The sequence below is a fragment of the Dromaius novaehollandiae genome, chromosome 19 (genome assembly GCF_036370855.1).
Source record: "Dromaius novaehollandiae isolate bDroNov1 chromosome 19, bDroNov1.hap1, whole genome shotgun sequence".
NCBI classification, from domain to species: domain Eukaryota; kingdom Metazoa; phylum Chordata; class Aves; order Casuariiformes; family Dromaiidae; genus Dromaius; species Dromaius novaehollandiae.
The window spans coordinates 4,138,749-4,161,756 of NC_088116.1; the positions used below are offsets into that span (position 1 = coordinate 4,138,749).

The 23,008-nt window shown below is 42.4% G+C and overlaps 3 protein-coding genes across 11 annotated transcripts in view; 1 reads left to right on the forward strand and 2 right to left on the reverse strand.

The window, feature by feature from the left end:
- VMP1 (vacuole membrane protein 1) overlaps window positions 1–12,722 on the reverse strand; it is a 72,353-nt gene extending 59,631 nt beyond the window's left edge. Inside the window, exons 1-5 of one of the 6 annotated variants that reach the window (XM_064523147.1) lie at window positions 12,612–12,722; window positions 8,127–8,258; window positions 5,166–5,230; window positions 3,483–3,584; window positions 1,004–1,136 (exon numbers count right to left, since the gene is read on the reverse strand). In XM_064523147.1, coding sequence (XP_064379217.1) covers window positions 1,004–1,136; window positions 3,483–3,558 — 209 coding nt within the window. In that variant the 5' untranslated portion in view covers window positions 3,559–3,584; window positions 5,166–5,230; window positions 8,127–8,258; window positions 12,612–12,722. Of the gene's footprint in view, window positions 1–1,003; window positions 1,137–3,482; window positions 3,585–3,823; window positions 4,324–4,343; window positions 4,431–5,165; window positions 5,231–8,126; window positions 8,259–11,105; window positions 11,232–12,611 lie in introns of those variants that run through there. The other 5 variants (XM_064523145.1, XM_064523146.1, XM_064523148.1 and 2 more) reach the window with 5 other exon arrangements.
- On the forward strand, window positions 12,663–14,272 carry PTRH2 (peptidyl-tRNA hydrolase 2). 3 transcript variants are annotated; one of them, XM_064523152.1, is made up of 2 exons: window positions 12,663–12,784; window positions 13,613–14,272. In XM_064523152.1, exon 2 carries the CDS (start codon window positions 13,631–13,633, stop codon window positions 14,147–14,149), a length of 519 nt encoding a protein of 172 aa, XP_064379222.1. In that variant the 5' UTR covers window positions 12,663–12,784; window positions 13,613–13,630; the 3' UTR covers window positions 14,150–14,272. The 3 variants fall into 3 exon arrangements, with proteins under 3 accessions (XP_064379222.1, XP_025957221.1, XP_025957220.1); XM_026101436.2 differs by having other exon boundaries at window positions 12,773–12,883; XM_026101435.2 differs by having other exon boundaries at window positions 12,773–12,879.
- A 1,328-nt stretch (window positions 14,273–15,600) lies between these two features.
- CLTC (clathrin heavy chain) overlaps window positions 15,601–23,008 on the reverse strand; it is a 34,598-nt gene continuing 27,190 nt past the window's right edge. The window contains exons 29-33 of one of the 2 annotated variants that reach the window (XM_064523153.1): window positions 22,609–22,779; window positions 22,053–22,274; window positions 20,908–20,928; window positions 17,866–17,941; window positions 15,601–16,605 (exon numbers count right to left, since the gene is read on the reverse strand). In XM_064523153.1, the coding sequence (XP_064379223.1) occupies window positions 16,481–16,605; window positions 17,866–17,941; window positions 20,908–20,928; window positions 22,053–22,274; window positions 22,609–22,779 (615 nt within the window). In that variant the 3' untranslated portion in view covers window positions 15,601–16,480. The remainder of the gene's footprint in view (window positions 16,606–17,865; window positions 17,942–20,907; window positions 20,929–22,052; window positions 22,275–22,608; window positions 22,780–23,008) is intronic. The other variant, XM_064523154.1, reaches the window with a different exon arrangement.

Consider the following 23,008-nt stretch of genomic DNA (forward strand, 5'->3'; position numbering starts at 1 on the left):
CTACGCTACATAAGCCCGGTATTTTTCATACAAATCATTTCAGAAAAATCAAAACTGAAAAACAGATATTTTTCTCAATGGATCTTATGCGTCAGCACCTCAAATCTAGCCCAGAGGGGTCAAGGAACATAGCCTGTTATCACAGTCTCAGCTCTCTTTGCAAGGGAGCAGTCCAACTGCTGGAATCACCTATAATATTAGATCCTACCTCCTCACTGTGAAAATGATTGTAAGCCAATTGTGAAAGTTTCCTGTTACTGACACAAGCACTAGGATGACTGCTACTCTTGGCTTTTTCATTTGTCAATTTGATTTTACTTATGTTTGTCTTTTGGCACTCCAAACCCTCCCAAGCTTAGTGCATTAACAAATAACTATGCATTTGAGCGTTAGTAGGGGATGTTAGGAAATTTGTAAGTAGCAGTTCTAGCTGGAATAAAAGCCAATTTTATCTAGTTTGTAAATAATGCTTAGGGAAAGTGTTTTAATAAATCATCTCCCACTGTGCAAGGGACCATGTAGCTTAGAAGCAAAGTCCTCTCTGCAGTTTCATAAACATGACTGCAAGTTCCACATAATCCTGAACTCTGCCCTAGCTGAGTTATTTGAAAAATCATTAAGTGACACTAACGCATACATTAAAAGATCAGTACTTAACACTGCAGTAATAAGAACAGTATCTCTTGCCTTCAGGATCCCTAAACACTGTCCCATTCTTTCAAATTGGAATATTCAACTCTTCGGAAAGGAAGTTTGCAATTCTTTTCCATCAAGACCATTCTGTATTTAATACTTATGTAATTTAGGCAGAAGGTCTGGGTACACAGCTGGAAGTGTGGTATGTTCCAGTAGCCACCTTTAAGGTACAAAAAGAATATGTTTTCTGGCAGAAGAATTTTAAAGTTGTGAATCATCAGGGAAAGTGAGATGTCAGAATGATCTACTGAATCAGAGTATGGGTTTCCCCAGAATGCTTAGAAGTAGTTAAAGAAATGATCTTTACTTTATGGTCCATTCCTTCAAGTTTATTAGAGTTTCCAGGAAAAAATACTGCAAGGTAACAAGCGGTTGTCTCCAGAGGACAATATTCAACCTCTCTTCTCGGTCCCTTCGTTTCCGTTCACTCAACAAAGAATCTGCAAATGAAAAGCAATAGAAGTGTAAAAGCACAGGCTGACAGCTCAGATTCCAACTTACCCCCAAAATACAGCAATATTTGTTTGTTTTGGTAGAAAATTTACATGAGCTCCCAGTTATCTTTTCTATCCCTAACAAAGCATTCCCTCCAAGAGCATCAGAAATCAGAGGCGACCCCCCCAACAAAGGAGGTACAGTATCTTTTTCTCTTCCACGTAGCTTACAACCATTCAGGAATCTAATTGGCCCAAGGTGCAAGTAGTCTAGCAATGTATTAGTCTTTATGCAATGTACTGCACTATTAGTTATAGATCAGCTAATATACTAGGTCAAGCATCTCCGTTACCCAGTGCAGAGACAACAAATTTTGAACTTCTGAATTTGGTCCTCTTCCAAAACTGTTCTTAGACTTCTCCAATCAAACTAGATTGAATTATATGTGCTCTTTATACACTTCAGTCACTGTGGAACTGGATAATAGTATCTATCCTCCTGGTCAGGATCCTCAGGCTGTGCTAAGCCTTGCCACTCTGTTCAGTTTCTCCAAGATGAGCCCACCACACAGGACGTGCCTCCACTAGAGGGGCCTGCTTTTATACCACCATCCTTCGCTGGACTGGCACCATACATGTGGTTACTTTCAACTGCAGCAATGTGGTTATATGAGTAAGATTTCAGTGTCCAACACTATCGTAACAGCAGTAATTGCACACTACAGTACAAGTCCAGAAGAAAGATTTTTCTAATAAACATTTGTTATTTTGTGTTCGCAATGTAGTCAAGATTAATAAAAATCCCTAGGCATTTTTGGATGAGAAAGGCTTCTTCAAAGGTCATCAGGCTAATGAATGGTAGTAATTTTTATACTTTTAAGAAAACAAATTCTGAAATAAGAGAAAAGGATTATGAAACAGTTAAAATATAAATATATATATATATATATATATATGAAACTAACTCTTGTATTCAAATACACCAAACCTGTTTATTACTTTCTACATATAAAGTCAAAACATATGTATTGTTTCGTATACATTTAAAGCATTGCATTAATATTCATAAATCTTAAATTCATATGAAGCTGTTGCATTTAAAATATGAATCTAATCCAAACCCCTATAGTACTGTAACCAAGTGGTATTACTCCAGTCCTTTACTCCAGTAACTGAAACACGCTGCCTTATCAGATGCTAATATTTACATAGAAACTGCAAAGCTCATTAGTCATGTGGCCCATTTGATTTCATATTCTTTAGCTGTAAGCATCAGTTACTTTAGATGAACTCACAAAAATCCCACAGTGGCAAGTACTGGATAATATCCACACTCCCTCACAGCTACAAACTGATTTAAGACTTTAAGTAAAAGGCTTTGATTTGTTCCATAAATGCACATATCCAGTTCCTCTTAGATTCTTGCCACACTCTTGGCTTCAAAAATTCTTATTCTCTACCTTTTCTCTTAATATGCCTAGTAAGAGCGTTTCAACATTATTAAAAATATACAAAGTCATAAAACCCAAAGATCATAAAAGACAACAGAGGAAGTCAGCAAACATCTTGAGAGAACATTCTGTTACAAAACTTAATTAAATATGGAACAGACACATTCAAAGCTGACAGGAAACAAAGATGATTATCATTTTTATACCATACCACACAATACAGATATTCAGTAACACAAGGCTCTTAATAAAATGTCCTCAGGTTATTTTTCATGAACCTTAAACATTAATCTTGGCCTACTTCAGACGTACCAGTAAGAAAAGCAGATGTGAGGCAGAAGATGAAGTAGTTAACTGTTCAGTTAGTAATTTATCCTTGAAAATGCTAAATTATAGTGAAACTTAATGTCAAAATAAAAGCTAGAAATTGGGAAACTAAAATTGGATTTCTCCCAGAGCAAATTTATTACCAAGTACTTTTATTACCAAGTACTAGCTCTTCAGTGCCAAAGGGTGGGGCTGTACAGCCTGACTTCTAAAGCCACATATTTGCCAACCAAGTTTAGCTTTTTAGCTCACAGTCCTGTTGCAGCCCCTATTGGTACCCTCAGTCAGTTTTATGAGGTTCACATGCATAAGAACTGCAGAATAAGAACTCGGAAGGGAGAAGAGAGTGTAAGAGAGAAACTAAATGGAAATACGCATCTTAAAACTATTCTACAATACATAAACCCTCTAGACTTCAGATTTATAGATGATTAAAGTTTTCAAGATTGATACAGTTTCTCCCTTCGCATTATTCAGGTATAAGCTGTACCAAGAGAAAATCCTTTCTGAGCACTGTTGGCTGCTGTACACACCAAGCTGACTAGCTGAGAACATTATGTGATTTTCCACCTACCTGTGAAGTTTCCATTGTGCTGTTCTTTGATCATTCCTATGCGTCTCTGGTCACAGTCTGTTCCATTTTCTGCCATTTCATAGATCAATCACGTAAAAGAATCTAACAGGAGAATGAAAACAAAAAGCATAATGTCTCCATTTCTGGTTATCTAGACTCCATTTACCCCATACTCCAAGGATACAGGCAAACATCCAACAGCTCTCCAAATCCAAATCACAGTTATCCTGCGTTACATCACTAAAAAGGAGAAAGTGATTTAATTCCCACAATGACAGAGTTTAAAACATTTCCACCTACAAAAATCTTATTTTTTCACTTAAATGAAAAGACTCCCTTACTTTTAACAACAGAACAAAAGCTTGTTAAACAATCCCTCCTATTAATCAGCCCACTGTTTGGGCTCCAGAAGCAGTAGAGCTTCCTACAGGCTTCGGTTCAATCCTGAAGGAGAATCTTAAGACTCCTTCTGCCAGAATCTTTATAGCAGTCAAAAATTGTCCAAAACTGAAGTGTAGCAAAAGCAGCAACTACAGATCCCCTTGAGGCTACCTGTTGTGGTATGTTCTCAACTAGCTCTGCAGTGAAAGATGCAAAGCCAAGTACGAAAATCAAATACAAGACATCTACGCTAATTCTAAAATTCTAACTGAAGCTATTCTCACACTGAAAAGCATCTATTCTGGCACCTAACCTCCAGACAGTCAGTATGCAAGACATCAAAAATCTCACAACTTAAAAAAAACCCCTCAGTATAGTAACTAAGATAGAATGGCATCTCATTTTGTTCAGTCTAACATCTCTGAACCAGAAAAGGAAAACTCTTCAATTGTCTGATGGAAAGCTATTTGAAAAGTGTACATTCTCTCTGCTAGCCTCTCTTTATTGACATCTTTTCAGCCTTAAAAAGCCCCAAAGAACAACTGTGGTTCTCCTTCTCCAGGAGAGTAAAGACAACAAGTGGGAGGGCAGCTTACAACACAATGTTGCAATAGCTTTTTTTCCTCCCCCCCTTTTAAAAAACCCCAAACAGCTGACAATTCTTATGCAATCAAACACAAAGAAAGTAGCCAGTCAGACTCCTTGTTTTAAAAATCCTCTCTTGAATCAAAACAGTTTCTGGAATTTTATTTTGGAAGAAGAATCCCATAAAACTAAAACATCTTATTTGCCTTACATTTCTCCCTGCAAGCAAACTGCAATTTACAGTTTTTGTTATGCTTCTTATGTTGGAAAGGAAAGTAGTGCAATATTAAAATGATAGGTTTATATAACCTATCCGATCCAATGGAGGAAATTAAAGTTTTAAGGCAAAAATACTCCCCTTTGCTTTATGTTATAAATATGGCTTAAGACCCAAGTAGTAATTCAGGTTTGGTAAACAGGAGCGAAATCTTCCCTTTGACTCAGGCAACAATCATTTTGTTATTTTTTAAAAACATTGAAAGATTTCTGATATTATATTTGCTTCATATTTCCTGTGTTTCACAAATCAGTTTTAGACAGATGTTCTTCTAAACATAAAAAAAATTGTATGCAGAGAGAAGAGATGAACTCTAAGCAAAGGAAGTGAGAGAGGAAAAAATGCTGCAAGAAGCAACACTGCAGTGTAGGCACAATCCTTGTGCATTACTCGCGATACAGATAGAATTACTAGCAAGAATGTAATTAAAAGGGTTTTACCTAAAACCCAATAGTCAAAAGGCATCAAGGTCTCAGGAAGGAGTCCCTCCTGCAACAACTTTTTCCTGAAATTAAATGAACACAAATATAACTATAGCTAGTTAAACAAACTAGCACAAACTAACCTCTTGCATGTTAGTTTTTGCTGAGCGAAATTGAACTTTTGGCCCCAGAAGACCTACACCAAGGGGAAACAGTAAAACAGCCTTGCAGAAGTTTGCTTCTGAAAAACGCTGAAAGGCTGCATGATCAACCAAAGGATAACAGAGGACTGAGCAGCTCTGCAGCATCATTCTGCTGCCCCTCGCTCACGAGGGTTTGATCCACACAGCTAATCACACACCAGCGGAGCTGTGAACCTCCTTCTCTTGGACCAGTTTGATATCAGCTTGCCACCCCAGAAGTCAGCGGAGTTACACTAGTACTTACTTGAGGGTAACAGGCCAGTTGCTACGGTGATACAAGGATCAGATGTTTGGCCATCTCTTAATTTCATCTGGGCAGTAAGTCACTGAAGATGGTGGAGTATTTGGTTTCTAGTGACTGCACTTAGTGGTTATATATGATTTATATATATGTGTATACATATATGTGTGTGTATACACACATAACACATATAAACATATAAAATTACACACACATATTTACACATGCAAAGCTCAAGTTGCAGAGGGTAATATTTAAATTGGATATCCATAGTGAGAAAGCCTGATGCTTACAGAAAGATTCCCTTTTCTTATGAAGCAAAAGCCATCAGAGCTGTTCTGCACACAGCCACACTAAAAAAAGTCCTAGGGAAATTCAATCACATTCTATAGCCTTAAGTATAACAAACATCCATTTAAAAAACCTTAGGTGGAAGCTACATGTCCTGCATTTTTAAATTCATCCTTTTTCCCTGCACAAATTTAGCCCTCAAAAGAGAAGTGTCAGTTGGTTTGGTCTCTGCATTCAGCCTAACTACATTTCAAGGAAGTTAATGTACTGCAGTACAAACTGCTCTCCAGGTCTGATGCTAAAATCCAGGCTGTGAGGAGCACTCCCTTCTCCATGAACTGAATTCTACTTCGGTCCATTAAATATCTTACTGGCACATAAAAATCATCAGTCTCCAAGGGTCCCAGGTGCATTGTTAAATACATATTACAGCTTTTGCAAGCCCCGCTAACACAGGCAGTTTTACCCTGCCTGCTTGGAAAGGCACTAATCTGGGATTAGCTTTGCATAACGCTACCTCAAGTACACAAGCCAATGTTTACAGCAAATCAGATATATAATCTCCTTGCACGCTAGTGTAGAGTGAATATTTTTTAAGAAGGTCCCAAAGTTCATCCACTCTGCAGAAAAGCTTTACAAACTCATATTTAAGAACATGGTTGACAAGCAGATTGAGTGCTCATGGCAGGGCACGTCTGAAAGGGCTGCAATTCAGAAACTGACTCCTTACTCCTTTCAGAAAGAACTTCTTGGTTTACCAAAGTCTGATTAGACTTTAAGCATCTTAGTGTAAGAAATGGGAGGATACACATCCAGCGAGCTTAGCTTTCTGCCCTGTTGACCTGTTTGAAGCCTGTCAGAATCACCAGTCTTGTAGCAATGTTTCCACGTAGAGATTAATGTGTCACTGGAGCAGGAGACTGACCCAAAACGGACAGCTGTCCTTGGTTAGCTGAGTCCACACCCTCAACTCTACTCCAGATCTGAGAAAGGTCACCAGAGGAAACTGAATTCCAGTTGCCAAACAGACTCACGCGTCTCATGAACATGGAAAAAGACACACAGTCCATACCTAAAAAGAAATTTGCCTAACACACCATGTACCAGCAAACAAACTATTTACAATAAAAGAATGAGGAAAACAACTTTGTTATTTTTCATATCGGAGTTGCTTAGATCACTTGTTAGAGCTGTGCTCACACAAGAACTTCTTTGTAAGGCTGAACAAATAGCCCACAAAACACTATTCAGATTAGCGCAATCCATAACATTAAGTATAAAGAGACAATTATTGCTAGTCAAAATGTGAACTGGCCAACAAAAAGGCCTATCATAACTGTGGCTGGCACTTCACAGCGTAAGCAAAAAACTGTAACAAGCTATTAGAGCATCAGAACATAACAAAATTCAGCCCTGCGATTTCTGTAGTCTGTAATCAGAGAAGAGGATAAAAAGTCTTTCCTTTCTGAGGTTCGGGGCAGGGGGCTGCTGAAGCACCTTGTGTTGGCACTTACCTAAAACGAACCAGCTTTAAGACAGTGCAGTTGGGTGCCTGCACGCTTACCCGGGGAGCAGAGTGTGGGTGCATGTTCTGTATTAAGGATTTTTTGAGTCTTTTCCATTGTGGTGGAATACCAAAGAAGCTGTTAAACTGCTTTAAGGATCTCACTGCTTTCCCAGACATCATTAGAATCACTAATTCTCATCACCGCTTACCCCAAAGAGCCCCTGGAACCCAGACTCCCAGCTCCGTAGTCACCCAGCTGGGAAAACCAAGAGCTGGGCAGACTTACAGCTTAGCCCATTTTGCTGGTGTTATCTCCCAGACCCCTCACCAACACGGCACTTTTGGTCTTTCGTCATTTCTCACATTTTAACCCATATGCTCCAACCCTGTCCAGATCCTGCCACTTCCTTCTCCTCAACTTTTCTGATAGCGCCATTCCTTCCTTTCCCTGCACATCACTGTTCTTCATTTACAATAAAGACAGCAAAAGAGCAAAAGCCAGGCTTTCACAGGCATATATAAGTGACGGCACTAGAGAGCTTTACACATCTGTGACACGGTTTTGTTATGGATATCAAATACCCTACAGAGTCAACAGTTTACACAGGGAATGAATTAACAGTTTCTTGGCAAAGTAAGAGTTTTGAGAGCACGTCCCTTCAAAAGTCAAAGATCTCCTGTACACAAACATGTTTAGGTAAAGGATGAGATCAGTCTTGAAGTGAAACATTACCTACCCTTTCAGCTCCGTACTGCTATTTCACTCTTCGCCACTTCTTCTGTATTTGAAGCCAATGGAACAGACAACTATATCCTCAGCTCTGTGGACATTCAAGACCAAAGTGACTGCTCTTCCAAACCTCCTGTCCCTACGGAGTAAGATCATACCGTTCATCACATGACACAAAACTGACACAGACCCTAACTTGAAGGTTAATAACTTTCCTAAAAGCCACAGAAAATATAAAAAGTAACTGCTTGATTTTTTCCAGTTCTTTAACACTCATGGGAGGCATTCAATTAAAATAAATTAGGACACATCTGAAAGACGTTCAAAATCTCCATAGATACATCTATAATGGGTAACTTTGACATGAGCGCACTTATTCCCATACTAAAAATGTTTTTCTAACTAAAATAGTTTAATCCCTCAAAGGAAAGGGCAAGTAATTTAGTTAAAGACCATAGGCTTCCATTTTGTGGGTTATGCCTCAGTACACCAGACCTATTTTCCAATTCCTAGCCTGATAGTTTCAAAACAGTCATCCTACAATTTAGAGTTAAAATTTCTGTTTTTCCAAAAGGACTTTGGGATGCCCTTTAGGAAAGAATGATTTAATGCTATTGTCACACTAGCTTCAGGGAAGCTGTGCATTTTTCTTTTGAGGTTATTGAAAGTTCTGATCCCACCATTAAAGCCTGATATATCAAACAGTTCTCTCTAGTGGGTTCTCTCAGGTGACACCTGGATGTTGAGGGTTGTCCCTCCACACTAAAATCAGGTGCTATGATAGCATGCTAGATAGCATACACAGTGTATGGATGAAAACGTACAGAAGATGATAGGGAAGGCAAAATTCAGGGTGCGCAGGCCTTTGTGGTGATCTCTTGCTGAAACTTCCAAAAGAAAAAGGGTTAAACAGAAGACAAGAAATTAAAATAACAGGGACTATGACTACTGTGGCATATCACGGCTCAATGCGGGTCACAGACCAATTTCGCAACAGTTCTGGGATGCAGATCACAGAACGAGACTGCTCCTCTGTTGACTGCGACAACACTCAGGCTGCTGAAAAAACACTTCTAGATTATCACAGAGGGTGACACACGCCTCTGAGAGGGTGACCTGAGGAGACGTCCTCAGTGTTACTCCTGTGCTGCTGCACTAACCTCAACGCAACTACATCCAGACAGATTTTAAATTAGACAGAATTACAACAAGCTCCTTCTGTACTTCCAACAAGCTCAAAGAGGGATTCAGCGACAAGTACTTGTGCACAGCGCTGATGGCTGCCACAGTAAGGCACCTCTTGGGGAGGGCACGTCGCGTACGTGCAAGAAGCCCTCTCACCAAGACTGGTGACTCAGAAAGACTGACACGAGCAGAGAGAAGGGCTCTGCAGAGAGGTGCAACACCACGTAGGAAAAAACATAACTTAATACTCAGGTGACTAAACAGACACGGTCTCTCTCACATCCCAGTTTCAGAGGGCTACACCGCAATTCATGCGCGTACTACCTGCCAAGATCAGTGTTTGTCTACAGCCCTCAGGCTGCGTTATGTGTTCAGAAGGTGGCAGTCAAGCTCGCCACCATCAGCTTCCCTGCGCTTCCAAAAGACACAGAGGAAAGAAACGTCACAGGAACTGTTGCAGGATGACAATACATACCGCCAGAAAAAGCCAGGTAAAATATGACTAGAAATGAGCCAAGAGTGAGCAGAAGTAAGAGTATAATCACAGCCCTAAGGACCACCACCTCCGACTCCTCCAGCAGTTGGCAGAGGGAGCAGATTTGGTAAGAACTCTACCCAATCTTCCTCAGTGGTGGGAGACAGTTTCCCCTGCAAGAAGATGCTTGAGCCTGCCCAGCCGTTAAAGCCAGAGCGCTACTTCCATAAGAGGAGCTACCTCTGAGGTACGGTGTAAATAAAAGGGAATGAACAGAAGTGCCTAACAGACCCCACAGAAAAACAGAAGCTGAAACATTCTCCTGCTGCCACCTGAGACTTTCTCTCTCCTCTTCAGAGATGTTACCAATCTCTAAGTTCAATCAATTCAGGTCACACTATGACGGTGAGGAGCCACCTTAGCCATTCAGTGAGAATACCTTGTCCCTACAAGGTGAATCACAGAGGCAAAGCTAGAGTCTTGCAGAAGAGAAGAATATCCTTTCAACAAGTTTGAAATACTCTGAACAATTGCCTGCCTCACAAACAACATCTTTTTGTCTCCAGGGTTCGTCTGGTCAGTGCAACACCAAACCAGCAAGGTACTGCCCCATGACTGTGGTTCCAAGCTGCTAGAGCAATATAAAAAGCTAAGTGTTGCAAGAGCTTCAAGGCTGTGCCCTCCGTTCTTGCAGAATAGCAAAGTCCAGCCAGCTAACATTTCTCCACAGGTAACAGGAGTTAAAATTCCAACTTCCAGATAATAACTTGTTTCTTGTCATAATTATACCAGAAAAAGTCTGGCCTAGTCCTACTACACCCCCGAACTCTGTCGAGATGAGAACAAGAGGCCAATTCAAAATCCTTGACTCCCAAATGATAGGAGAAAAAGTGCATTTACATTCCTGGTGGATAGAAAAGAAACTAATGAACCATTAGTGACAGACTAGAATAGCCAAGTTATTGAGGGTTTAAACAAAATCAAATGGCAGCGCTCTCCACTAATGCTGTTTATTCTGAAGTTGAGAACAACCCAAAACACATTTGTTGGTTAGGTTCCACCACACACCAATATATTTGTTAAAAAGAACAGCTGACACAATACATCTTCCCCCCGATACTCACTAAGAAATGAGAGCAGATCTCTAAATATGCATTAATTACACAGAACATTCTAGTGAGAAGCATTCACAAGATGTAATTAGAGATAGTTATGATACATTCAAAAGATATATCCCACAACCACAGGGAAATAAAAAAAGCTTTAAAGTGGAAATAGTGCAGTCATTTCAGGTTAGAAGTCAGTGCTTGCTTGCAGTATACTCACCTTTCTCATTGCTGCCTCACACTTAAAAGCTGGAAAGTCCTCTCCTATCCTTTTCCACAAAAATTACAAGTACCATTGACTTCAGATGCTAACTAGGACAAGAAGCTTAGCTCAAATTAATAAGTGGTGCTCATCTCCCATTGCACAACTAGAGACACGTTTTTTCAAGCTCATCTAAAAAAATGAGATGAAGCAATCATTGCAACTGTCACTTATGACTAGTTAGGAGCAGAAGAGTCCATCCCATGCTGCAGAAACAATGGACTGAAAGAAAGAGGAGTGACATTATACAGCCCTTTTAGAAGGGTAAATTAATTCATTAAAAAGAGTTTATATTTCCTACACTATCAGAAAATAAGATGGCACATAGTGGGAGAATCCCAGTAGGCCTATTTGGCAAGAAGTGGAGTTAAACAACCTCAGGTTAGCAGAATTCCTATCAGTAAAACAGGGCCAAAAGCCACAGCTCAAACAAAATCAGTATGCTTCAAGGTATGAAAGAGTAACGTCACAGCCCCCTCAAAGTGCGCAGCTCCTATTACTAATGCTAACTAAACCAGGATACCACTTGTTGGTGAGCATCATCGCGTACAGGAGAGAAAGCAAGGTCAGGAGAGTCCTGAAGTTTTACATGTGCACTTCAAAGCGGATAACTTGTATTCGCAGTACTTCATGGACAAACTGCCGCTATCAAACAATTTCTTATCCCTTCCCTCAACCGACCTAAATGACTTATCAAATGTCCAAGCAGCACAACTGGAACAAGACAGGAGTCTTACTGCTTTATTACTTTCTGTAACGACTAAACGACACTGGCCAGAAAATTAAGAACAAGATACACAAATGAACTGAGAGGTTTCACTCCAATCAGCAGAAACGAGACACTAGGCATCTCCACGGATTTGGGCCTAACCACCCAAGCCCGTAAGACGAGCCACAGCCAGTCAGTCCGAGGACGACAGGCGGGATGCAGAGGAGGCAGTCGGCAGCGCAGCGAGGAGAGCGGGACGCGTTTCTCCCGGAGAAGCCGGCAGCGGCCGCAGGCACCTGACCCGCGGCAGCGAGGAGGATTAATTTCTCACTGTGTCATCAGTCACGGTCCCGCGGGCCGTTTCCGCTCACACGGTTCCGGGGTTTTGCCCCATCCGACCCGCAGCGCCCCGAGGAAACCAAGAATCCGGGGGGGGATGAACCGGGAGCGACGCAGCGGCGGCCCCGCCGAGCCCCCCGCGCCCGCCTGCACCTCGCCGGCGCCCCCGCCGCCTCCCGGGAACCCCCCACACGCAGCACCCCCCCCCCGGGCCTGGCCCGTCACTATGGAGACGGAGGGGGGCGCTACGCGACCCCCGGCTCAGGCGGCCCTGAGGGGCTCGCGGATGGGGGGCGTGGGGGGAGCCGGCGCGGGGCTCGCTGAGGGGACGGCGGGCGCGGCACCCCTTCACCGCCCGCCCGCGGGAGAGGCCCCCGCGCCGCCCGGCCCGGCATGACCCGCGGCGCCGCACTCACCGCGCTCCGTTCCGGCTGCTCCCGCTGGGCCTGGGCCAACCCGGAAGTGGGGGCGGAGCAAGCCCCCTCACCGGTGTGCGTCACTTCCCGCGCGCCTGCCCCGCCCGCCACAGCCGCGCCTGACGGAAGCCATTTCCGCCCCCGTCTCCCGCCTTCCCGCCCTTCATGCGCACGTGAGTGGTGATGTCATCGCCGGGCGACGGGTGCCGGGCTGGGCGGGCGGTGCGGTGTTCGCGGGGCAGCGACGGCCTGAGGGGCGCGAGCGCAGGTGGGTGAGTGGATGGGTGGGGGCTCCCTGGGGGGGGGGTCCGGGCGCCTCGGCGGGGCCCCGAGAAGGGGGTCAGGGGCTCCCCGGGGCTCCGGGAGGGCGTCGGGGGGCCTCGGCCGCCCCCCAGGGCCTGGGGGAGGCTTAGCGGCTCCCTGGGGGTGTCGGGGGGCATCAGCGGCTCCCAAGGGCCTGGGGGAGGGCCCGGGGGGGGCGTCGGCGGCTCCCCAGGGCCCCCGGGGGGTGTCGGAGGCCCCCCAGGGGATGGCCCCCCAGCCACCGCCCCCCCGCACTGCCCTGGGCCCGGCACGGGGTGGGGGTGGGGGTTGCGTGACTGGCATGAGCGCTGGTTTGGGGCATTGACTTAAAAATCTGTTTTACTGCTTCTATCGCTAGCCTGGGTGTCACTTTCACGTAAAGCGCAGGTTTTTTCCTCTTTTTTCTTGGTTCTATCTGAAATTGCTAAGTAGGAGCATCGCTGGTAGGATGATGCATCACCACCAGTGTCGTTTTTGTGGGTAGAAATTAAATCTGTCGGCGTGACAGGTGGAAGAGGCCTCACGCACCAAAGACGTGTCTGAGCATCCTTTCTCAATGCATGAAACTGGAATAGTTCTTTAACAATTTTTGTTCATTTATAAACAACCAGGTACTCTCAGAACTTCAGACCTTAGAATCTCACTTTCAGAAGCTGAAAAACTCTAGAGTATAAACTCTGTCTTTTCCCCCCTTTCAGTCTCCAAAATCCATCGCTATGGATTATCTCTCCAAGCCCGGTCTCCTCAGCGTCATTGCCGGAGTTGCATGTGGAGTATGCCTGGGATGGGGCATTCGCGGGAGACTTCTAAAGCAGCCCGCAGCCAGAATGACTGCCGCCCCGAACGAGCTGGGGAGCGAAGCTAACGTCATGGGAGAGTCTGGGGAGTTCAAGATGGTGCTGATTGTCCGTAACGATTTGAAGATGGGAAAGGGTAAAGTAGCCGCGCAGTGTTCCCACGCTGCTGTTTCTGCCTACAAGCAAGTCCAAAGAAGAAATCCTGAGCTCCTTAAAGAGTGGGAGTACTGCGGACAACCTAAGGTGGTGCTCAAGGCTCCTGATGAAGAGACTCTCATCCAGCTCCTTGCTGATGCTAAGCAGCTAGGACTGACTGTGAGTTTAATACAAGATGCAGGCCGTACCCAAATAGCGCCAGGCTCCCGGACAGTCCTTGGTATTGGACCAGGACCAGCTGATATAGTAGATAAAGTTTCTGGTCATCTAAAACTCTTCTAAACTAGGGACCAAAGGAATGTGAATGTTACGGTATACATGAGTACTGAAAGAATAAAATCCAAGCTGGCATTTTTTTTTCCAGATGCTCTCTCAGTATAAATAAAGTATGCCTTTTGAGTAAAACCACTTGTTGTAAAATATATTTGCGAGGTTTAATATTAGTGCCATTCCTAACTTTCTCTAGCTTCTATATTGCTTTCTGAAGTGTCTGGTTTACTGGCTGAATAGAAATATTATGGGAGATTAGTGACTTTCTCTGTCATGAGCTAATAATGACAGGCTCTTCCTCACTGTTGCATGAGGATTTTTTTTGAAGAGATGCATTCTTTAACCCAGCAAAGGTTAGCTGCTAAAGCAGTTAAGAATTGTGCCATACAGATGGGGATAGATGGAGCTAACTTACTACCTACACAAACAGTTGCTAATATGGTAACTGATGCAATAGCATGTAACCAGTATGAGACTGAACAAGTTTAACTAGACTTATAGCCTGTGCTTAAGAACCAGTAAACAATTCTTGAGGGAAGGTGTAAGCCGTGCCCTTCTGGCTGTGTTTGGGTAGCTACTGTATTTGCAGAAATTTGCAGGCAGATCAATGTTACCATTTAGATAATGGTACAGGGCCTCAGTGAGGGCCATCATCTGCAAAGATATTGATCAGTTAAGATCACACCTAGTCCTCTTCCCTGTCAGCTACAGGAAGGTCCGAGTCCACTGAGGATAAAGCCTCAGAGAACATCTGGCACTTCCTACTCCAGTTGCCGGTACTGCAGCTCCTTTAGGAAAAGCAAGCCTAGACAGATCCTGTGGCAGGTCAGGCCCCCAGCTAGATGCCTACAGCCACCATTACACCTTGAACTGCTGCTGTGCTCCACTGACAGGATCACACAATACAAGTGCGGAGCCCCCAGGAGCAAGCAGAAAGGGGATGCAGCTGCAAAGGTGGAACCTGACCTTGAAGATGGCTCCTGGTTAAGAAAGCTTCTGTAACTATTACCAATATGGACAGTCCTGTAATATTTGTTACACTCAAATATGACAGTATTCATAGACAAACATTTAAGTCAATTTTATTTGAAGCTAAATATATTTAAGGCAACTTACACACCTAGAACATGATCTCAATTTAACTGACACACCCTACTACAGTCCTAATTTATCATCTGGTCATAGATGCTGTAGTTGACCACAACGCAGCCAACCATTGAAAAGTGCTATTTTTTTCCTGTCTGGCATAATCTTTCTATAGAAAAAGCATTACATATTTTCCTTGAATTGTCCCCTCAGTGCAAGACACCACTACTGGTTTCTCCATTTCTGCTGTTCTAATGGCCCCTCATCCCCTTGAATATATGCACTTGGATGCCTCATGCGGCTAGCACTGTAATACTTGGTTTGAGTTGGAAAGTCCTTTTGAAGATAGTAAAGTGAAGCTACCACTATGCAGCATGTCCACAGTCCAGTAATTTATTTTTAAATTGCGTAATTTCAAATTGCACAAACAAAACTGAACAGCAATATGCTTGAATTCTCTCTTCTGTACACTCAAAACAGTGATCTAAAACACCACAATATCCAACATACACAAACCTCAGGGCAGGGTTAGTAAATACACAGATTGGAATCATGGTGCTCTGTTCCTGAATGGAATGTCCCACAAAAGCACAGGATACAGCACAACATAAGGTCATCTGTTACATATGGAGTGAGCAAAAAGACACTAGCATTTTCTATATGCATAACTGGAGAAACCTGCATAGGTTAAGGAAAAACTTTACTCATTTGAAGTCAGGCAAGGTTGTCTGTACGCATTTTAAATTTTTAGAGCTATGCAATCCAACCAGGGAAGGATATGCTGATTAGTGTTGTCTCTTGTCAGCAGTCTTGCGAGGTCAAATACAAGTATCTTCGCTTTAGCTTTCTCCGAATATACAGTGAGACTTAAATGCATTTAGAATAGACAGTACATACTGTAAGCTGCTCACATACAATGAACTTAAGATTCAATATTAGAGTTTAACACTATAGAGTGCAAATCAGAATCTTCACAATAGACTTAATGGTAATAAGCAGTTCTGCAAAAGCCCACTTGAACAAAGTTGTTTAAACTATTCCCCTTTTAAAGTAAAGTCTAAATGACATGGAATGTGAAAAAGATTTAACATAAGTGATTCAAATAGTTTGCGCTAGAAAAAACAGTCCTTCATGAAATAAAGGGTACAAGAACACGAGGCAGAACTCTTGCTTTTCCCTGTTATGAGTTAAAGCGGGGAGGGACGGTGGAGTTTCAGTAAGAAAATATGCTAGCTCCAGACTGACTCGCACTGCACCTTACATGCTGTACCCAAAGCCAGGCTGAGGTTGCCCATAGGGAGGTGCAGTGTAGCCGTAGCCAAAAGGTGCTTGTGGAGGAACTGCAACACTGGGTCCTGCTGTCAACATTAGCTGAGGCTGACCTGGAAGAAAGAACAGTTCCATCTTCATTCTTAGGTACCAAGAATTCAGTCAGCAGAATTCCTACGGCTTCTCTATAGGCATTTGTACATTCAACAATTACTCCCTTCTGACCTGGCTTAGGGTCCTTAGCAGCCAGAATGAGCATTTCCCAGAAGATACGACCTCAAAAGCAGAACGTATGGCTTCATATAGTATACTATGAAGTATACAGACACTGACAGATTCTTGAAACTATGGGCAAGTAGTTTCATTTCTTAGAATATTGAGGAGGAGAAAGAAGGGAAAAGCTTCCTTTTCCTCAGGCATTAGGCTTGCTCAGTCCCAGAATCAGCTTGGTTTTTGATTAGCACTTCCTATTCCAATTAGGTTAGTGACTCAGCATGGTTTAAGGCCAGAGTCCTGTGTTACAGTGCACCTTATGCAGATTGACTCCAGCCCTAAAGCGCAGAAACGCATTCTAAAGCATTCTCATAATCCACATTTGCTACAATGGAATAGTTCATTCTGGAGAATTAAGTTTTTGGCAAATACCTGATTTTTGGCTATTTAGGATACTTCAGTAAAACAGTCCAAATAGTTTGCACAGCATGTTAGGTCAAGACATGGTATCCAGACTAGTTCTTTCAGCCTTGTCATTGCAATTCAAGCATATTAACTATATTAAGTATGCATAAAGACAGCTCTCAGCTATGAGACTTTTGCTTTGGAGACAGTGTAGATTGATTACTTATCAGAATATTCTGAGTCAGACCTCAAAATCATCACACCCAGCAGCTTTACGGACAAATTCCACAATTATTGCACTGTTTTTGGGTTGTGGTAACTAGAGAGATGCCAGCTGTACACTACAGACTTCTTTACTGCTGGATGCAAGTCATATTTGTAATTCTTACTAGAATTAAGAGAAAAATAAGCTCTATATGAAGGAAACAGCCAGGATGGAAATGATGTATATGGAACAGGATCCAAATATACACTTCCAGTAAGTCTGGAATGGTACAGCTCCTGTACTCCTTTCCTTTAGGAAGGTTCTCCTTAGTGTGCTGGGGTAGTCTTAAAGCCTGTAATCCATGCCAACCTTAGCAGAAGGATCAGAGTTGTACCTTACTTAGTATTTTACAATACATTCCCTTAAGACTTTATCTTCATATGAAAACAGTTCCCATTCCCAGGGGGCTTTCTTGGGCAAAAACATGTAAACTAACACTTCTCCATACAAGCTAAATGTGTTTCTGACAACACATGAACTAAGATATTACCATAAACAATAGGTTGCGTTTCTGTAGCTTGCTCCTCTTCCTTTCTCAAAGACTCTGATGCATCCAGTTTATCCACCTGGAAGCGAGACCAACAGTTAAGACAACTCTTCTAAAAAAAGATACTTATTCATGGCAGAGAAGTGGAAAAGCCTTAGTGGTATGTTAACACCCATAAAGAAAAAGGAGACCATTTACAAGTTAAGATCAATTCAAGTAGCAATGTTGATACTGGTGCAGTCAAGATTGTCCATTTCCTGAAAAGAAATCCCTAATTGAGGGATTTGCGGAACATCTTTGAAAGCTCACTCCAGGCTGAAGTTTTTTTGAAGATCCCATACTGGACTAGAGCTACTTTGACACCAGTAAGCTCATCAGTTGAACAGAATCACTGTTGCTCCAACTGCTTCAAGCCAACAGTTTTAAGACACGAACTCAGATTTCAGCCCAATGTCAGTTGGAGACCTTTGGTTTTGGAGCAATCCCCAAGATAATGTCCAGACCTGGAGAAGTTTCCTTGAATAGAACATTGAGGCAGAGTAATCCAAAGTTGGTATTTGTACACAGCAGACTGCAATAGCATCTGACATGTCACTTGAGCCTCAAGATTTCACTTTCCAAACCCATTCACTCATGCAATTTAAGTTCAAATGCAGAGAATGCATGTGTATAAGACTTGCTTTTTTTCTCTCCCCCCACTCTAGAACTGTGTGGCAGTCAGCCTAAACCCACAAAAACTCAGCTTGTTTTAAGTTTAATACACAGTAACAGGACAAGACTAGCCATCTTCACTCTGCTGCACAGCAAACGCAATTTTACTTTGTTAGCCCACCCCTACAGAAAGGCAAGAGAAGAAACTTGTTCTGTAGTGTAGTATCGTCACTAAAACAGATCCATGGAAACTCAGCATTTTTACAGTCTGAGAGCGGCCCTGAAACTAAATCACAAAAATTAGGTATTGATATTTTACCTGGGAGATAAGATTTAGTATAAAGTCAGAGACAATCATGTCAATTACTTTGTAAGACAGTAAGACAACTCACAAACCAGATTAGTCTTTGATGTCATTTGTGCCCTTTATAAAGTAAGTTTGAAGACAGATTTCCTGTACTTACACAGGGTCAGCATTACTTATTCATCTATACCAACCTCCATGAGTTGAACAGTTTTCAGCCTGACTATGCTACATTAGCACCGCCTGCAGATATTTGCTAACAGCTTTCTTTCATTTGGTTGCAAGTTAAATGATTGTGTTCCATACACCTGTTAATTTGTAACCTCAAATAGAGGCATAAATCCAGGAAGCGGCACAAGTCCTGAGCTTTAGGAGCTCATTCATTCTCTGGGCTTCCAGGGCAAGCCTTTGAGCTGCCTCACACCAGTGTCTGGCTCGCTGCTGTCAAAATCCACAGGACTGTACGCCAGTGCTTTAAAGACTCATTTCTGGACACTGTGCTGAGAACTGCACTTTAGCTCAAATGACAACGCACTGAACACTGAAGCACAAGTTTAGAGATGCAGATCCAAGGAGAATGTGCAGAATTTGCTACTAAGCAAAGGCATTTTGTTTACACACACCTGGAAAGCCTCGAGCCTAGGACACTTAATGCATTTCTGCCCCAGTTTTGATGCCTCCCCTCAGAGCTACATGAATATTTACAAACTTGAGCTTGTTACTGTAACCAGTCTGCAGGATGGCTCTTACACCAGGTTCAGTACCCTACACGCTTGTAGCAAGATTGTTTTAAAGGCTTTTCCACAGGGACTGCAATAAGCTGCAGAGGAAAAAGTAACATGCATTCAATGTTATTGTGTTATGTGTGCATGAAAAAGAGGCAAAAGTACTGAAGCAAGAGTGAGGTCTGAAGATGACTGCCATACAGGCTCCCCCCAAAAAACCACACGCAGCCCACAGCAATGCCTCATAGCTTAAGGAATAGTGGGATGTAATTGCAATGACTGCTACACATGCGTAGTTTATGCAAACACTGCAGTTCAATTACCTTTTTTCACACACACGCTTTCTTACTGCCTCACTTACTAGCTGCTGAAGGACCTTACACTATACATTTTAATCAGGTTAGCCTTGAGTTCCAGTGGTGTATTTACAGATATCTTGTCACCAAGAGGCAGTTTGTATTTAGTCCATCTTGAAGCCACGTGTCAGTTTGTTCGCCCTTTGCTCAACCACATTAATGGAAAACTTATACTAGGGCTGATCTCTGTTCTAACAAGAATTGGGATGGTATTTATACAGAAACAGATGGACAGAAGCCTTAGAGATTGCCCTTAGGAAAGTCAAAATTGCATAGCAAAAGGCAAGTATCAGAGTAGCCTCAGAAAAGCAATAAGCATCACCACTTTATTTTTTAAAGAAGTAGCAAGAGAAGTTTAATGAAGCTGAAGAGCTTGGAAGGCAGTCTTTTTTTGCACAACTACTAGAAATTTACTACAGGGAGGAGTACCACAGACTTGGTCTAATAGCTGAAGTTCTAAGTTACTACGTGAACTAAAGCACCATGTGGATTAGACTAGCACCATAAGAACTGGACACCTGAATGAGGAAGAGTCTCTTCTGAAGCAGCTAGTAGCTACACTGCCTACAGTCAGCACACATTAGTAACAGTCAAGGGATCAGAAACTGGATCACAGTCCTTATACTAGCAAACGCCATATTGATTTATGGTTCAGAAAGTGGTCTAAGACTTAGTTATTCCTTATTACAGGAGATTCTCCCAGTCAGATTGGCTGTCAAATAGTAGCGCTTGTGTATCCTTTCAACGCTATGTTGACTGTGATCCAACTGATCACCTGTATACCCTTCCTGAAGGATCTATTAGCTTATTAGTAGCAAATGAATCTACTTTTGTCCTACAGCTCTAGCTACTTGTAGAGTTAAACAATTTGCATATGCTTTAGTGGTATTTTCTTTGGGGGGAAAAGCAGTAGCAGCAGTGTAGTAAACATAGGAAGGAAAAAACTCATGCAGAATCCTTAGACTTAGTCCTCCAGACTTAAAGATGGAAAACAAGAATCAACTTTCACCTTTTCCTTTATTGCATCAACCTGCAAAGGAATTCAGAAGGTGCAGCTTAGAAAAATCAAATTCCATATTTAGCATATAAAAGGTAGAAACAAAAGCGTCAGGGAAGAAATAATTAAGGTACAGGAGAGTAAAAACAAAGATACACCAGAAGTATCTGCTTTAGAAAGGCAGCTCTGCTTGTTATTTTATTACATCTTACTGCATTGATTTCACTAACTAAACTAGAGTTACATCCTAGTCCTTTGGTAGATCTTGAAGTTTTAATCTTTAAGAATCCTACTCCAGGACTACTAGTTCCAAGAGAGGCCTAGCATTAGCTTGATACATCAGGCATATCTGGCAAGCAATGCCATTGGTCAGACAGCTCCCAACCTCCCCCAAAATGCAGCATTTAAGGATAGCAGATCGCTGTAGGACTACAGGGTAGTCCTGTCTTTAGGAGTCACAACCAAGCAAGTCTTCTAGAAAACAAGCACTATAGCCTTCATCAACTCAGGCACCAAGTGTAACTTTTTAACTTCTCACAGAAAGACTGTTGATCATTAAGGAATTGACACTATTTCACTGGAAGATACACTAAAAGCTTCAGCTGGGCAAATTTTGAGAATGACAGTTCATATTTAACTTCTACAAATCCAGTTCAAGTCTGTCAGAGTTACCAAGTACTTCCCCATCCTGAAGAGATTTGAAATGAAAACCGAGTCAGAGATACTTAATGGCATTAATTATCAGAGCCACATTTTAGAGTTAAGTGCACAGCAGACCAAGTTAACTTAAAATCTAGCTATAAAGCTGTTTAGTATACAATCTAGAATTTAGTTAGAGCTTGCTGCCATCTGGGATTCCTGACTGACATAGTATATGATGGACAGCCTGAATCCTAAAACTGCTTTAAGACACTGCCCATGGTCAGGCAAATACTACTGATGTAGATTCTGCAACCGGTAGATAGGGTGGAGTCTGCAAATGTTTCAGTCTCTTAGAGGGCGAAGTCTCTCCCCAGATGGACTGAAAATAAGTGTGGACATGGACAGACAGACATTTGACAAAGCCCATATCAATGTTAGTAGCAAGCAGACAGTCTCAAGGCATACACCACAGTGACTTAACGAGCTTTCAGTGTTGGAGAAGCACCTGCTCTTACCTTGGTCAAGTATTCCTTCATGACCTGAATAAAGTAGGGCATGGCAAAGTCCATGATGTTGTGCCTCCATGCCGTTTCCAAAACAACATCTGGCCTTAGGAGGTCATAGCAGGTGAAAAGACAAGCACCAAAGCATTCTTTCTTGTTCTCCTGCAAGAACCACTGCAGCAATTCTTCTGCCAACTCAGTATCTTTGGATTCTGAAGCATACTGCATTGCGTCCTACAACAAAACAGTCTGTTTAGCCCCAGGTGCCAGAAGTACATTCAATGACATGGATCAGGCCTTTAACTAAGCTGCAATCAACTACTGACATTAGTAGAGTGGAGACATTTAGTAGAGTGGAGACATTCCACAGCTCACTTTCAAGAAATCTTTCCATCTACCACCACTCCACAGCTAGTTTTCTGGATTAGCAACAGGCACCACCCAGCAGTATCCAAAGAGATGCAGCTTGACTAGGAAGCCAAAGGATTCCACATTTGAGAGTCTGTTGTCAGCTGAAAGGCTCCAAAAAGACTAACTATGCTAAACCAGGCCTGTGTAGTGGTCTTACCTTATACAGTCTGTCTTTCTTGCAGAGTTCTACACTCTGTTTCCAGCGGTTGTTTCCTTTGAAGAGATAAGCAGCAATTCTTCGGAATTCTATCAGTTCATGTTTCTCCAAACGTTGAGCAAGGGAAATGTTGTCAAAGTTGTCATAAGCATCTATAGAAGTCCTAAGAGCCTGAGTTAAGTAGAACAAAGTCATTCACACCGCACACACAAATTTGCGTTCTCAGGGATATCAATATTTTAGTATGTTTTAGTTCCGTGTTCCTACTCCTAACAGGATAAAGTGTTCTAGCCAGCCCTGCAGAGAATTGCTAGTTGCTCCTAGTTCAGATTGAAGCAGCAAAAAACAAATGCTTAGGGAATGTAAGCTAACAACGAGCAGGTAGAATCTACTGGAAACT